Genomic DNA, 17,291 nt, shown 5'->3' on the forward strand with positions numbered 1-17,291 from the left:
TATCTGGAAAATATTCCTCTGTGCAAATGAAACACTGGAAAAACTGACTGCATAGAAATTACGCTCTACTTCAGTGCACAGAAATTATTTTCAGCAATTTGGACCTGCAGATCTCAACACCCGCACAAAGAGCCACACGTCTGAGTCATGCTGCACTTCTTCAGAAAAATATCAAAAAAGGCTTTAATTCAAGCTGAAAATATACAACACAGCCAGGAAAGAAAGGTCACCCTGCACGAATGAATGAATTGAAATGTCTATATTTTTCTCTGAGATCCCCCAGAGTTAGGTAATTCCCACTTCTATATATAGCTGCTGTAATCAAGTCACTTTAATTAAATCACTGTCTTCAAGTAAACTAAATCACAGAAGAAGAGTGATTTTATAATGCTAGTAGTAGATTTTGCTTAGTAAATACATTCTAACTCGGGTGTGATTGTGTTTTAAATTATATTATAGACAATAAGGGTTTTATTAGAAGAAGCCATAAATGCTGACTTACAAACACAAACAAGTCTAGAAAACAGCAGAGACTGTATCTATCTGTAAATGTCACACTTTTGTACCAATTACAAGCTTTAAAAGCACGGGTGCCGGCCAGTGCTACAGCTCAGCCTCCTAGTAGATGCACATATGGCATAAGTTTAAAACTAGCTCATTTTTGAGCTATCGTGCTCACAGACTTGGATGTCCATACCACCCACCAGGTTTGACGATGTCAGTCTTTTATGGCTGAGGGGTAAAAGCCCTAACACATTCGCAGACTTTCAGCAAAGTCACATGCTATAAAACAAACAGTACACAGACTGACCTGTAGGGCTGATCGATATAACGATATATATCGGATGACGATATAAAAACGTCTATCGTTTCATTTTACGCTATCGTTTGTTTCGTGGTGTCGCAAAATAAACTGTTTACGGCAATATTTTTTTCTCCGTTTTGATGGTCACTTTAGTTGCTAAATTAATTTCTTAAAGTTCTCTCTTTCTCTTATATTTAATATAACCACACTACGGACGGACAAGCGCCTGTTTTTATGCGTTGTGGTTAGCAACAACAACGGTAACACCATCGCGCGTTCGCTTGTTTATGTACCACATAAACCTTTCACAATAAAGCTCAAGATCCTGTTGAGACTTTTCAAAATAAACTGAATCACGTGAAAGAGCAGATTATTTACGATGAGAAGTAAAAAAAAAAGAGCCGCCAGGTGCTAAAAAATAAACCTTAGACTTAAATGTTAGAACAGGCTTTTCCCCGCAGCACGCCGTGTAATAAATACTCACAAAAAAACGGCGGCTGTTAAAATGTAAGTCTAAAAATGTATCGTTTCATGAATCGGTTAAAACGCTGGACTCCAGCTACATGACGCGCAGCTGGAAACACTTCCCGCAAGTCGAGCTGCCCGAGATTCACAGAATTTACAGAAAATGTTACATTTTTGTGATTTATATCGTTATCGGACGACAGAATTCTTATATCGGGATATGAGATTTTGGTCATATCGCACAGCCCTACTGACCTGCTTCACTGTACAGTATGTTTTTATGGCAAGAAACATTTCATGGCTGCCTAAATCTTTCATCTGTATTAGTCAGATATATCCAATTTTAAGTTTATCACAACAGTATCATGCTAATGTGTCAATATATATCATCTGTTTTTTTGTTCCGGCCAACAAAATAAATAAAATAAATTAGAAAATATACAGAAAACAAGTTTTAAGGTTGTTGAGAAGTGTGGGTGGTAGGAATAAACAATGGGTGTATGTCTGGTGAGAAGACCTGCAGGGATGGTGAAATAAAATATCCACTATATTCCACACAAATAAAAAATAGTTTGATAGGAGAGAGAGGCAGATAAATAAAGAGAATATGGAAATGAGTGAGGGGAAATATAAAAGAACAAATACAAACAGATGGACAGAGACACAGGTCCACTGAGGAATCTAGTGCGTGGTTTGCTACTAGATTTATAGGTGACTCTCTCTGACGTTTGGTGGTAAACCGTCCAGCCTGCAAAAATGAATATAAGAGGGAAGAAGAGAAGAAACAAGAAAGACACTATGTAAAAGTGCACAGAGACTGGGATGAGAAATCCCCACCATTAAAAGCACCAGAAAAGGACAGAGCATGATATGCAGGATCCAACCATAGTATCTGGTGATGAATGAGACTATTTTGACTCTCTGATGATAATTCAAATTGGCTGCCTATATCTTGCACTCCTCAAAACATTTAAGGGAACACTCAATCATCACAGTGTAACACAAAGTCAATTAAACTTCAGAGATATCGGTCTGTCCAGTTAGGAAACAAACCATTGTGAATCCATTTTACCTGTTTTGGTGTAAATGAAACTTTGGCTCTGCAGTGGCAGGTGCCAAGCTGATGGTCACAGACCAGTGCTCTCTCCTGGCTGATTTTTCTCTGCTTTGCTTTTTGCTAGTGTCTTTGTCACTGCTGGGAGTAATTCCAATCCAGCCTATTCGAGTTGCACACGTTGCTCCTCCAGGACAGTATATCTATATGTGCTGTCACAAGAAGGTTTGGTGTGTCTCCAGGACAGTCTCAAGGAAGTACCAAGAGATGAGACATTACACAACAAGAGCTGGACATGGCTGCAAAAGGGTTTCACCCCAGCTGCAGAACCTGTATCTGCTCATTTGTGAAAGGAGGACCTTGAGGAGCACTGCCAGAGCTCAACAAAATGACCTTCAGCATTCTACTCATGCTCATATTTCTGACCAAAGTGCCAGAAACAGACTCCATGAAGGTGGCATGAACGGCCAACATCCTTCAGGGAGACCTGTGCTCACAAACCAGAACTCAGCAGTTTGACTGGCATTCACCTAAGAACACCAGAACTGGCGTCCCATTCTCTTTAGAAATGAGAGCAGCTTCACACAGACAACATGTAGCAGATGTGAAAGACACAAGCAACGGCCCATTCTCGTGGTATGGGAGACACAGCCAACCGTTTTGAAAAATAAATATGGATAGTGCCATCCTGGAGGAGCTGGACTACCTGTGCACCTTTTCACGTACCAGCAATGATAAGGGCACTAGCAAAAAGCTAAATAAGGAAAATAATCAGACAGGAAGGATAAGGAAAGAGCAATGGTCTGTGGCCACACCTGTAAAACCATGTTGTCTCTCCAGTGCGCCTGTTGTCACTTTCATTTACACTAAAGTACAGATTATACACTTTTATTATGGGTCCTAAAAAATATATAATCATCAGGTAAATATAAAGTGGAGGGTTTGTGTATTGTTATGCCTATTTTATGTATTTATGGGATTATAGTGTCTATACCTTGGAATACGCTGAATTTAATATGAAACCTAAAAAAAAAAAAATAATTAAATAGCAATGTTTGAAAGACAGAAATCACCCAGCTTCAAATAACATTTTACAGTCACTAAAATTATTTCCCTTCACATTTCTCATTTCACTCTAAACACTGTTAGCAAAAAGCTAATTATCTAGTACTAGTTGTTTTGAGTTTTCAAGTAAATAACATGGAAATTCAAATGTTCAAATCTTCATCCTCTGCAGAATGTAGCAGATTAATAGAACCAGTGTCCAGATTTCTTTTGTTTTTGTTCTTGGTATGAACTGCATAAAAACTCAAACATCCCCAGCTTTCAGACAATTATCAGGGAATTTATGAGCTCAAAAGTTCAATATTAGTACACAAGTATTGTTCCTGCTAGGACACAATTATTTATAGCACAGTCCACTTTTGTTTCTCAACTTGAAAAAAAAAATGGCATAAATTTAACAATAAAATCGTGTATTTGTGAATATGCAGAATGTGGTGCTGTCAATAATCCTATAGTACACACAGTATGAAGTTTGAAGCTGGTAAAAATGAGGTGGTTCTCCATCCTCCAGTTAGCAAAAATGCTACCCAGGGGCACCATTAACAGTTGTTAAAAATGTGTATAATGGCTGAATGCATGTCCATCTGCATGACCACACACAAACTGCACACACACAAACCCATGAACCTATAATATGTACCTTGACCAGGGCCAGCATGGTTGGGATTTCCATCACCATGTAGTCCAGCGTAGATGTTGTCTGAGGAGAAAGAACCCTTCAAAGAACAGGGCTGCTGGGTGTGGACATGCTCTGGGGCAGTGCTCGGCTGATTGCTGGAGCTGGAGCAGCCGCTGGAGTGGGCTGAGCCATCTGATAGAACTGAACTTTTAGCCGGGGAGCCGGACGAGCTGGCAGCACTCTCACCTTGGCACAAAGAGAAAATAAATAAATAAAATAAGTAAAGTGTGAGTCAGAATGAATCACACACTCCTACGAGTTTTCTGAACCTGGTGTCATTCCTGTGTTCTCCACAGGCTGCAAACACTCTCCCATACACACAAATCATCACATCACATGGATACATAGCCACTCATCACCCCACGTTCCCAACCCACATACCTTTTCTGTCAGCACTGGTTGTATTAAGATTGTTTTTGAGCTGCTGCACCATTGGATTGAGCAGTTTTCCAGCCTTTAGCTTGTGTTTGCTGGCTTTGCGCCTACGGCCACTTGGAGGTGCAGCATGAAGCAGGCTGACATTGGGGGGCAGAGTTTTTCCCAACTCCTTGTACAGACGTTCAATCTCACTCCTCTGAAATGCCTGCAGCTCTGAGATCTCCTTCATGTGTCTTAAAGGTAGATTCAAGGAGAAAATATTTAGTAACCATCTTAAAACAAAAAAAACAAACAAACAAACATCATTTCAAAAGTTCCCTCACACATTATTATCCATCTCCTGTACTCTGCATTGTTAAAAGTCAGTATTAGCATGATTTTATATGTTGGTAATTGATCATAAAAAAGCAATTCTTAACTTAAAATAATTCAATTAAAGGTGGTTTTATAATCTCCTGAATCATTGGGTATACTTTTTCACAGGACTCCACCAAAATAAAGTCACCAGGGGTGTCATTTTCACTAAGTTCATTCTTTGTGTAATTTAACAGTCTCTTTGCCTTAACTATCACTGTTACATGCATATTAAACATACAAAAATACCCATTTTCAGCCAAGACACATCCTGTAAAATATCTATTAAGGTTTTCTGTTAAATGCAAGCATTACGTCATACCTACTTCTGATTACCATGCAGAGGGATATACTTGAACATAGGCTCCAGAGAATGGTGACTATAATTCAGCCATATTCCCAAATAGTCTCTTTTTTTAATATAACTAATTATGACAGTTAGACAATCAGACTAGTGTGAAGCAGCTTCAATAAACTGAAACGGTTATGTAATTAGAGCAGTGAAACAATTAGAGTGAATACACAGGAACTGTATTGTACTTAAAAAAGTTTTTAAACACCAGCTAATTAAAAAAAAAAGATTAATAAAACAGGCACATTAGTGTAGCTGTGTTTGACTGTAAGCATGTAGTCAACCACAGCTAAAACTTACTTTTCTCTAAGTTTCTGTAGTTCTTTTCTCATATCTGCATCCTCAAACTCAGAGTCATTGTCACTGCTGACGTAGGATGAGGGTGCATGTCCTGCTGAAGGCGAAGGAGTGTGACCATTCATTGACACGGGCTGTCGGCTCGGTGAATCAGAGCTCTGTTCACTTTTGCTTCGCCCAGAGCGCCGCAGGAAGGCGACTGCCCTCTTCATGAGGTCACTTCCACTGTGCTCAGACAGGGTATGAGCCGGAGGAGCTGGATGTGCAGGAGGAAGAGCTACGCTGCTGCTGTCCTCATCTGCTGAGTCAGAGCAGAGGTGAGAGGGGAAGCGATAGTGGTGATGTGCTGAAGCGTCAATAGTCTGGGCCCGGGGAATGTGGCATGGGGTGCTGTCAGGACTAGAAGAAGGTGTAGCCTGGTAGAAGTTTGGCGGAGCAGAGTAACGGCTACTGCGGTGAGATTTAGATGTTTCTGCATTCTCATCTTCATCTCGAGGTTTCACTGATGACCTGCTCATAGCCACACATCCTCTCTCTTTCTTGTTCATGCTCTGAGCCTGGCTGTAAGACCCACCAGAACCACTAGAAGGAGCTGGGGAACTGCAGGAGCTGCAGCTTGTCTTGCTTTTTTCCAAGCGACAAATAACATCCGGCGGAGTTGGGATGATCTGCAATAATGGGAAACCCATGTTCATAACAAAATTAGGGCCCATAAACAACTAATGCAATATTAAAGCTACAAACACTGGAACTCAGATAAACACTGGCATAAGCCATGACCTGTAATGCAATTTTATTAGGGCAAATGACATTTACATTGAGCTGATTTGCTCACTGAAAGTTTGAAAGCAGGGTCTTACTTGAAAACGGCTTTTGTAGCCATGTGCACCAGAGCTGGCAGGCACATCACTTCTTTTTAAACCCCTGTTAGTACCTAAAAGACCAGTAAGGAGATTTTTGTTTTCAAAACAAAGCTATCTGCAAAACATTATGCAGTAACAAAGTGACATGGATATTACCCAAATAAATGTTACCTACCTGGCACTGCAGAGTCACTTAATGTACCCACATCATCCGTGCGCTCAGGAATCTGAGGCTAAGACAGAAAGCGAGAAGAGTGTGTGTTGGACAGGTCACAATGATGTGCATAGTGACAAGTGTTAAAACATGACATACACAGGGTTGGTGCATTAAGGCTAGCTGTTATCCTTTCCTGACCTCAGTGTTGTCTGAGTCAGAACCTGATGTGTTTCTGCTGGCATGCATGTACACAAATATAAGGGAGGTCAGGCTGAATCATTGTTATGAAAGGAGTAACTTAGTTACTCTCGCTTCTTTCGAAACACAGTATTTACCTTGCTCTTTATAGATAATAGTCAAATCAATAACACAGAGCAAAGAATCGATCCACTGTTGCTGCTATTTATATACCATGCAGCTTTTAACCAAAGTCTGGTTGCTCACATTTCTCCCTTTTACTAACAAACACAGTGCATTTTACCAGAGGTTCCCCCTTCTTCTTTGTAAGTGCTCCTTCAGTGCTTTGGCCATCTGAGACTGGAGGGGAGCTGACCCCCTCTGTGCTGGATGCCTGGGTTTCAGATGTAAGGCTCGAGGGCTGGGAAGGAGCATGCTCTTGGTATAACAGGTTTCTCAGCTTCTCATCCAAAGTCTTGATAGTGCGGTCAACAAACTCCACCCTGCGTGGCCCCTCACTGTCTGACTCGCCTGGCCCCACACACTGCTGATGGCTTGAAGACTGGGAGTTCTGATGTGCAGGACTTTGAGGCTGTGAGGTCACAGTCCCAGGCTGCATGGGCGTTGCATAAGGTTGCTGCATGACCACAGACTGAAGGGAAGTCAGCTGAGGAGGAGCTTCTCCAGTAGGGCTGGCCTTCTGGATTGGTTGATTAGTCTGAGATGAAACCAAACCACCAGGTGTTCCTTTCTCAATGCCATTTACATCCAGCGAGACAGGGGGCACAATAGCGCAGCATGGCATATCAGTAACCATAGAAACAGCAGAGATGCAAGGTTCTTCCACAGAAAGTGAGCTGCGATGGTTGGCGGCACTAGAACCTAGGGCATGTTTAGTAACACCGGGCTGGGTCTGCTGGATGTGGGCTTTGCTAGTGATTTGGTCCGGAGGCTGGACCGAGGTTTGAGCTGCGGTGGTCAGTGAGGAAGATGAGGACGGGTTTTGGGAGGACAAAGAGACGACCTGAGTAGGCACTGCAGCTGTGTTGCCGTTGGCCCCGACTGACGATGAGCCAGACTTTTCAGATTCTGGAAAAATAAAGAGATGACAGTTAATTAGCAGGAGAACAGATTGATATGTAAACAGCCAAGGCTAAGAAAGGAGCTAGCTCCTGTGAGTGCCAAAGTGTTACATCATTGTTCGTCTTCCCCCATCAGGCTCTGTCAGTTGGAGTATAAATCCTGCCCTTCATTTTTTTTCTTCTTTTGCCTAAAACCACTGCAGACGCACTCTTATATAACTGACCCCAACGGAAGAACCAACACAGATAGACTCTAATGCATGTGCACCGTCTTCAGTAACAACAGCAGCAGCAGCAGAGAAAAGCAAAGAAAGGAAAGCTGCAGATTTCATTTTCTAGAAAATATACTCCAACTAGTATGTAAAACAACTCTTCATATAAAAGATTCTTTGTTTAACAAGAAGTAAATCAGAAGACATTATAAATTAATAATGGAGTGTGGGCTTACCCTGGGCGTGTGATGTATTCTCTTTGTCGTGCATGGGAGTCTCAGCCACGGGGCAGATTATAAACCAACGCTTACCAGTGTGCAGGACTGTGAAGGGCAAACAGAAAAACTCAAGCATCCACATCTATATTCCCAGAATTTAAAAATCACACCATTACAGATCATTTTCAGCACAACTGCATTCAATTCAATTTTATTTATATAGCACCAAATCACAACGATGGTAGCTTCAAGGCATTCCAGACGATTATGCTTTCAACAATAGCACCCTGTATAATTTGTCATTTATGATAAAATTAAGTATGACTGAAAAGGCATTCATAACAAACAGTAACAAAGTGCAAAGTATATAATCAAATGAGCCTTGTTCAAAGTGACATCATAATATTAACAGATGAGATGCTGGCTGGTAAAAAGCCTTACCATTTTGTTGGTACACTAGCTGTGGGGTGCTGGGAGATGAAGCCTTTAAAGGAAAAGAAAGATTACCAACCAGTGCTAAAGCATGTGCATCAGTCTAATGTACATTTAAAAGGCTTCCCCTAAAGAGCTAAAAAAGCTGAACCTCAGAATAAATTCAGTTAGATCAAAATGTAGCATCAGCAAGGCTGGTATTTTTGGCAGCAGTGCAAAGTCATCTTGAGAGTGCTGCCTGGATGATGCATCTGAGGCGGAGGCACTCGTAGACAGATTGCACCATTTCATCTATTAACTGTCAACAGTGCGTTTCTCACCTCTGTTCCCAGTGTGCCAGGTCCTTCACTCTGTTTGGGGCTGCCTCCCTGGTCTGAGTTCCTCTCACCCTCAGTGTCCTCACTCAGCATGTCCTCAGCCTTGTCTACGATGTCCTTCAGCTGCTCAATGAAGACCTCTTTTTCTAAAGGTAGAATAAAATCGTTCTCCACCTGAAAAAAACAAAACAAAAACACAGTGCAACATTAAAGGTTTTAGCTTAACAAGCAATGCTTAAAGTAAAGTGTTTATGACTGTGCTGGGAACAAGAGACGTAAAAGTACATTCAGAAGGCAAACATGAGAAACAAAATAAATAATTTATAGCCTTCTGATACATTAACCTAATGTCATTTTATGCCAAGATCAAATATTATCTGCAGTGTATTATTATTGTATGATATAAGAAAATTCAATGACTACAACGACTATTTCATTTTGCTTTTACATTTTAAAGTATTTTTGCTAGCAGTAGCATTCACAAGTAGATATTCACCTTCTACTATTTTTTTTACATTATAAATTAGTAGGCATTATGTTAATGTACTGCTTATGCATCTGTTCCCATATCTATCCATCTGTAAATATGCCCAATATGAATGACCTAGGAAAAGGGAAAGAGACAAAACAACAGATTTTTGCTGCATTGCAGGTAAGGACAGCAAACAGTCCATGAACAGCTTGCAAAACACTTCAAAAGCCCTTTGCATTAACTCAGCTGACTTCGCCTTCACCTCCAACATACCATGTATGTAGCAATCTCTTCTGGTGCATCTCCATCCAGGTCAAATTTGAAAGTGACCATTTTATGGTTATGAGTCTCCAGCTGACACTCGACCATTTTATCCCCAGTGTTACACACCTGCAACAGGAGCAAATGCAATAAAATTATTGTCTTATGTTGCATTTTTTTGAGAAGCACTTAAGGAAAAGTCTTTCTTTTGGTTACCCACATTCAGCATGCTAAGCTTTGGTCTGCTGAGCTTTTCTTGCCGAGAACGAGTGCGTGAGGACCTGCGGTGGTGTTTGCGGACTTTCCCATCGCATCTACCTCCATGTGTCCCTTCATAACCATCACTCATCTCCTTTCCTGACGTGGCATCGGAGTTGACACTGGTTTGGGGAAAGACAGGCAGTTATACAAATCCATATTCACTAAAAACCACTATTAATCAATAAAAACCGAATACCCAGCACTTCTTTTTACTCTATTACTCTAGTACTCAACACATAACAACCTTCAAAACAACAAGTATGCACAAACCTGTCCAAACCTGTCTAACCAGTATGTCCACACAAATGTAGGGGGGCTGACAAAGACAGATTCAGTTGATAAGATGTGTGATAGACAATCACGAATAACCTACTTAAATCTGAAAATACAAGAGCTCTATTACCACAGAGCCTTCTGTTTGCAACTGAAATCTTGTATTGAGAATATTGTACTGGTCTTTGCCTCCTCTTGTGTTTTTAAAACTCGGTGAAAAGGTTTTGTGAAGTTTATCACAGCTATGGAATGCCTGCAGGATTTAAAATGTCTGATACATGATATCTGTTATGCAAGTACTATTAAAATGCTTTCATTCATGTCACTATGACCAGCAAGAGTGGCATGAGTGTTCAGATATGTTTATCTGTCTCCTGGTCAACTGGCAGTGTTGACCAAACACAATGTTGCACTCCATCTACACACAAAGTTAGGGTGGTCAACAAGGTTTACAGGACAACAAATAAAATAAGAAGTAGTAGTAAATGACAACTTTAAGACAAAAAAATAGTTGCTAGTTGTTCCATTATTTATACTTATCAGGTCAGTTATCTATACCTCATGAAAAATTGTTTATGCCGCATTAAAATGAAAACAAAACAGATGCAATGTTGCCAACCTGTGCAGGTTCTTGCCAGGCATCATTTTTCATCATCATGCTTTTAATTTTTTGGTAGAGATTCTGTATAACAACAGTGAGAGGTGTACCACCTACCCTGAGGGTGCAGGAGGCCGGGCACAATTGCACATGTGCAAAATACACATTGTTGAGAACCTGCAACTAGCAAATATGGCTGAGAAGAAATAAGCTAGTACCTGTCATAGCTCTGTCCTCCTGTGTGTTTCTCTGCAGCTTGGTCCTAACGACAACAAAAGTCAGCGTTAAACAAGAAGAGAAAAATAATGGGATAACGGTGAATATGAAATCCTTTACTTTCTATTTTATGTCTTGAAAAGACGCACAGGGATGCCTCACGGCACTATGCCGGTATTGCTGTTAACCAAACTAACAGGGAGAAATAATTAGTGAGAACTTGAAGTGTTCAAGTAAATGTAAATGAGTCCATACCTCCATGTTAATCTCTGATGGACCCTGACCTGCAGCTCCTGTGACATTACTCAGTTGCTTCTGCTGAGTCCAACAGGAACTGGCAGACCCAGATGATGCTCTCTGGGAGTCTGCAGACTGCAGCACAGGAATTTGGCTTTGAACCTGACTCTGGGGCTGGGCCTGTGGGGGGAGCTGGCATGGGCTCACACTGTCCAGCTGGGCAGCCGCAGAGGCTGTTCCCAGTTCTGCCCCATTCTGCACATGTGAAGAAAAGACTGCAGCTTGTTTGAGCTGAGATGGCTGGACTGACTGAGCACAGGGAACAGGCTCGGGATGGCTAACCTGGGACTGCTGAGGAGCCTGCAATGACATACAAACAAGAAGACACATAATTATCATCCTTAAATAACTTATTTCAGATATTCGGCGACAGAGTTTCTTTCACATAATCCATGTATGAACTCCATATCTAGATTTTAGCATTGTTTCATATGCAATATTTGATTAAATTATGTGAAAAACATAAACGTTTATTATGTTCACCATACCTACTCCAAAAAAGTATATTTTTGACACAAATAATATGTAAAAACAACCCAAGACAATCACAATCTTAGGTTTCACCCCCTTGAGTAAAAACCACCTTTAACAAACACACACAAATGCTCAAATTCCAGTTCACACCTTCTTGGTAAACATCTGTGCTCCACTGCAGTGGTCATAATTACCTGTATTAGTGGCTGACTGCTGCCAATTGTGGAAGGGTGTGTGTTCTGGCACCGGGCAGTGTGTGTGTGTGTGGGGTGGGTGGTTAGGGCTGATATAAATGCAGGTGATGCATGAGAAACCTCAGATCTAGCAGTGTGTTGTGGTTGTGGGGATGTGGGCTCTATCTTACTCAGTGCATGTGACGGGGACGGTATGAGGGATACTGAGATGGGTGAAACTAATGTGTTTTCAATGTGCAGAGGAGAAATGGGAGAGACAGAAGGAGTCGCAGGGACAGTATGCCCAGGAGAAAGGAAGATGTGATTAAGAGAGGTTGAGGCTGAAGGGGGAGGAGCAGTGCAAGAGTGAGGGAAGGAAGATTCAGAATCAGTCACAGCTGCCATCACCTGGACTGTGGGATACTGTGAAGGAAACTAAAAGAAAAAGGAAAAAAAGGAAGAAACATTAAAAAGTCAAATAATCTAGAAAAAAAAACGTCTCCTGTGTGCAGGATGCAGGATGATGCATCAAAAGAACTTGCTTCAAGCCTATAAAAAAGAGAGTATCATGGAGGTAAGATTAGCAGTGATAACAGACTGACAATACCTGTGGTTGGTGTGATGGTGACAGTGAAGCAGAAATCTGCAGAGGCTGGAGTTGCTGTTGGTGAGCAGTTGACTGCTGAGCAGAGAGTGCCTGTGCTGGCCCACTGGAAGCTGGCTGGCTGACATTCTGCCCATGGCCCTGTCCACCCTGTCCAAGCTGTGAAATGCTCTGACCAGCAGAGATATTCTAAAGAACAAAAAAGACAAGAGACAAAAAAAGAGGGACTTTAATGATGGCAGAGACGTATCCCTCACTTTGAAAATCTACACTTCCTTTCATTGACCCAGATTAGAATAGCTCACATTTTCCATTCTCTCCCTATTAATGCATTCAGTCTGAATCTTCCACCTCAGTGAACATTTGTACCACAAAACAGCAAGAGCAAGCCTTAGAAGGCTAACTGATACAGAGATGAAAACAACTGTTATTGTTTCATTATGGTTTCCATTATCTCTCTGTTGGCTGATGTCTGAGGAAACTCCTGTTTGTTGGCCTTTTCATTTTACCATTTTCATTTTCATTCACCTACTGTCCAGAAACACAGATGTTTCCAATCCTATTGACCCAATCAAAACTTGCCATTTTAATATAAAGAGTATCAAATTTACACTGTAATAAATAAAAATGTCAACTTCTTTCATCATTTAAAGTCTCTCCCACACAGAGCATCACTGTTGAGACAACTTAATGCTGAATCACTCCTCCTGCTCCACAGTTATAGCACTGAATGACCACAAGATGCAGAACAAAAGGATGAAACAAGCAAACCTTTGGGTGCAAAATGTTATGAATTAGAATGTGATTTTTTAAATTATGACCAAAAGTGTAATCTGACTATTTCCCTCATGAAGTTTCAATTTATTTAACATAGTTTCACTTCATATGTTTTCCCTGGTAATCAATATCCCACCAGCAGCTGCTCACTGTTTGAGCCACTCCATTAATGTAGCATACAATTAGGAAAAAAAACAGACTTACTCTTACTCTATGTTAAATTAAATTTCGGAAAACCTCTCAGATACATTAAAAGAATGGAGAAAAGACTGTAAAGACCCTGAGACTGGCCAAGGACTGGTGAATGTCAGAACCACTGTCCAGGATGAGTACATCAAGAAGATGACCATGTGCTTAGTGAATACCTCAACAGAAACCTGAGAAAGAAGAGGAGCAAGGAGAAGAACCGTCATGGAAGGACAGGCCCCTGTACGGTATGTACCAACGGCAGACAAAGGAAGTGGCTGACATCCAGAAATCCTATCAGTGGCTGAACTCAAGAAGATGTGAGGGTGATCAGAAATTCAAAACCGGGGCACTATGTTGGTAAATGGTAAATGTCCTGTATTTGTATAGCGTTTTACTTAGTCCCTAAGGACCCCAAAGCGCTTTACACTACATTCAGTCATTCACACACACATTCACACACTGGTGATGGCAAGCTACATTGTAGCCACAGCTGCCCTGGGGCGCACTGACAGAGGTGAGGCTACCGGGCACTGGCGCCACCGGGCCCTCTGACCACCACCAGTAGGCAACGGGTGAAGTGTCTTGCCCAAGGACACAACGACCGAGGCTCGAACTGGTTACAAGACGAACTGCCAACTCTTGAGCCACGATCGCCCCTATATGTTACCTTCATATAGTTATTATACAGTAACCATCTACACTATATGCTCACCTGTTGGGTGGTATGTTCAGCCTGGCCTTGCTGAGAAGAGGTTGAAATGCTCTGAGAAGTCAGTACCTGGTTAGCTGCTATGTAAGTCTGTGGACAGACTGATTGGGCAGGCAGGTACTGACTTTGACCCGGAGCTGTTTGTTGAAGTGCAGAATGTGCATAGCTCTGAGAGGCAGCATCATGTGGACCTGCAGCTGAGTAACTCTGATGTTTGGCTGGAACCTGCAGAACTTGAGTTGCGGTGGTTTGGGGCTGAGACTGGGATACATCCTGACTCTGTTGTGGAACTGCTGTTTGGATAGTTTTTTGACTGTGCTGCTGGACATTTGGAGTGTGCACTTGTTGCTGTGTCGAACAGTGAAGACTTTGTGATTGTTGGGTTGGATGTTGTGCCATTTGCTGGTGCATGGCATACACAGTTTCTTGGCCATGCTGGAGTTGAGACTGAACACAGGCCTTCCCAGCATTTTGCTGTGCATTTTGTGATAAAGACTGTTGGTGCTCTTGTTGAATGGATATTTGCTGACTGTAAAGTGCTGGTGTGGCAGAGTTTTGACTATGTTGCTGATTGGGCAGTTTGACTGTGGTTTGGGCCTGCTGCAGTGTGCTGGAAGCTTGTACTGGTTGACCCTGAACTGTGGGTGCCATAGATGGGGCTGCAGATGCACTAGGACAATTTTCAGTTGGCTGCTGTGCTGGCAGAGTGGTTGCTGCAGTTGGCTGCTGAACTGATCCTGATGCAGACTGAGCCTGTTGTAAAGGTGGGGCCACAGAGTTCTGAGATGTTTGCTGCACTTGTAAGGGAAAAGTCAAAGAGTTCGCTGCAGTTACTTGCTGCTGTTGCTGGACTGGTGCTTGGTAGCTTTGTACAACATGTTGTGGCACAGCTGATGGTACAATACTTGCTGCAACTTGAGCCTGTTGCACATTTGGCGGTGAGTAGCTACCAGCACTGGTCGCATGTTGGATGTTGACTGAACATAGACTGGCTGGAGCTGGTGTTGGTGCACAAGGCTGAGGAGCATACAAAGTAGCAGGGTAGCTGTGTCCAGGCTGGAGGTACTGTGGTGGTGCATGCACTGTGGAGCTGGAAGAGGACAGACCTTGGACAGATTGTTGAGTCTGGTAACCTGCAGAACTGGCCTAAGGATCAAATGAGATATTTTTAAGTTAGTATCTGTTGGGAATGAATTTTCTATTCAATGATCAAATCTAACAAAAGCTTATACGTGTGCCAGTTACATTAATTCATGATGGGTGAAAATATAATGAGAGGATGAGGGATAAAAATAAGTTCATGAAACACGTTTTAACAATGAGGTCTTGACAGGTGTGAGCTAAAATGAGAGCACAAGGGAGAAAAAGTGGGAGAGAAAGAGGATGTAAATCAGACAGCTGCCTCTTCCCCTTTGGTTAGAGGATATCTTTCAGTGTCAAGCTCAACAGCTGTTGCATCTGGACAGTCAAGCAGAGAAGGAAAGGTTAAAATCTGGATCAGTAGTTAAAGGCATTGGTTAAGGTTGATCGGAAGGAAATGTAATATGTTAGAGGTTGCACCATTGTTCTCCGTCAGCAGCAAGCTTATGATTTCTAAGAAGACAGTTAGCTCTAGAGGCCTATGAGGGCAGCAAGACTCAGTGGGCAGTTAATCAGACCAGCTCCATGCAGAATAATGCAGAACCATCTACAAGCTGGGAAAATGTGTTAAGCAGGTTTTGGCCCCATCATAGGACGCGAAAACAACTTTTTCTTGTGACCTACCACTCCTACAGCCCTGGTAACTTGCTGCTCTCTGGCACAGCATCTGTCTTCACACTCCTGGAGAGGTTCGTGGTCCCCAACAAGACTGCTAATCTGGAACTGACTCTTTAGGCTGCAGTCTCCATCACTCCCGGTTGGACTGAGAGCAGCTGAAGAGTACAGTGATGAGGCTTGGGCAGGTGTGGGGGGACAAGGGGCTGCTTTGCGACTGATTATATTAAAGAGGGACTGCTGCAGCTGTGAGAAATTGGAATAATCACTTGAAGCCTTCAGCAGTCCATAGCCAGGAGTGCTCATCATTCCACCAGGTGATGGGTGGTGTCTAAAGTCACATGGACATTGGTGCGTTGGCATGACAACAGAATGACAGTGGTGCCTCCAATCTTGTGACCTCAAATGAAGCATAGAAATACATGCCTGGCACGCAGAGCCCCTGTGCATCGCAATATGGTGGTTGTGATGAGAGGTCAGACTCAGAAGACTACTAAGGTCAGAGTGCCTTCGTTCAGTTGGCACAGGAAGTGATAATGTCTCTGATGGCGATCTGATGTTGATATCACTAAGTCGGCGGTGGTCAGTAGGTGAAGAGACGGGGGAGACTTTGATTACTGGCATAGCACTCTGTGGGGAAAACCCTCCATAAGACTCTGAGTGCAGCTCAGCAGAGCTGAGTTCTGACCGTTCTGGTACCGTTGGGTTGGGACTGACTGATCTCTTAGACTGAATGAGGGCATGCAGTCGAGCAATGTGGTTTGCCCTTTGAATGTCAATAACAGGGGCACTTCCCCTCCGGCCTTCAGCTCCCAATCGAGCCCTGAGCTCTGGGCTCAGCGTTGCCTCCCACACTTCACCCTGTTCGCAGTACTGGGGTCGATCTGTCAGAAAATGGCTACTGCTCGGGCACTGATTGAGGAACAACCCAAAAGCAAAACATATGTTACTCAAAATAAACAGGGCATAACAAAAAGAATATGATGATGTGGTGAGGACAAACAAACTTGTTCACAAAGACAAATGACTGTATGAAAAATACATGGGCAACTCTTAAATGTGTGAATAAAGCATGTGTGTGGGTGTTTGTGTGTTCAGTTTCAAGGTCAAGTGCGTGTTTGCTAGTTCTAAATAGTCTATGTTTTTAAATAAAACTGAATGCACATGGTCCACCAGGGTGTGTAAGCTCCTGATACAGACCTGCTGTGTTGCCATAGTAATAGGCTCGAGCAGGGACTGGTAGAGGACACTGTGCTGGCTGCTGTGGGAGTCCGAGTACACTGTGGAGCCCATGCCACTGTCAAGTGTGCTGTCTGCTGCAGAGA

The 17,291-nt window shown here is 42.4% G+C and overlaps 1 protein-coding gene across 1 annotated transcript in view; it reads right to left on the minus strand.

The window, feature by feature from the left end:
* The window catches only part of LOC101487235 (serine/threonine-protein kinase WNK2), a 42,598-nt gene that overhangs the window by 5,216 nt on the left and 20,091 nt on the right, over nucleotides 1–17,291 (minus strand). Inside the window, exons 10-27 of the mRNA XM_004546146.3 lie at nucleotides 17,167–17,282; nucleotides 15,976–16,878; nucleotides 14,215–15,357; nucleotides 12,540–12,725; nucleotides 11,244–11,585; nucleotides 10,991–11,034; nucleotides 9,861–10,020; nucleotides 9,653–9,769; nucleotides 8,911–9,081; nucleotides 8,600–8,642; nucleotides 8,177–8,263; nucleotides 6,951–7,735; nucleotides 6,488–6,545; nucleotides 6,310–6,383; nucleotides 5,453–6,117; nucleotides 4,450–4,679; nucleotides 4,030–4,254; nucleotides 1,920–2,018 (exon numbers count right to left, since the gene is read on the minus strand). Of these exons, the coding sequence (XP_004546203.1) occupies nucleotides 1,920–2,018; nucleotides 4,030–4,254; nucleotides 4,450–4,679; nucleotides 5,453–6,117; nucleotides 6,310–6,383; nucleotides 6,488–6,545; nucleotides 6,951–7,735; nucleotides 8,177–8,263; nucleotides 8,600–8,642; nucleotides 8,911–9,081; nucleotides 9,653–9,769; nucleotides 9,861–10,020; nucleotides 10,991–11,034; nucleotides 11,244–11,585; nucleotides 12,540–12,725; nucleotides 14,215–15,357; nucleotides 15,976–16,878; nucleotides 17,167–17,282 (5,448 nt within the window). The remainder of the gene's footprint in view (nucleotides 1–1,919; nucleotides 2,019–4,029; nucleotides 4,255–4,449; nucleotides 4,680–5,452; nucleotides 6,118–6,309; nucleotides 6,384–6,487; nucleotides 6,546–6,950; nucleotides 7,736–8,176; nucleotides 8,264–8,599; nucleotides 8,643–8,910; nucleotides 9,082–9,652; nucleotides 9,770–9,860; nucleotides 10,021–10,990; nucleotides 11,035–11,243; nucleotides 11,586–12,539; nucleotides 12,726–14,214; nucleotides 15,358–15,975; nucleotides 16,879–17,166; nucleotides 17,283–17,291) is intronic.

The sequence above is a fragment of the Maylandia zebra genome, linkage group LG20 (genome assembly GCF_041146795.1).
Source record: "Maylandia zebra isolate NMK-2024a linkage group LG20, Mzebra_GT3a, whole genome shotgun sequence".
In the NCBI taxonomy this organism is placed as follows: Eukaryota; Metazoa; Chordata; class Actinopteri; order Cichliformes; family Cichlidae; genus Maylandia; species Maylandia zebra.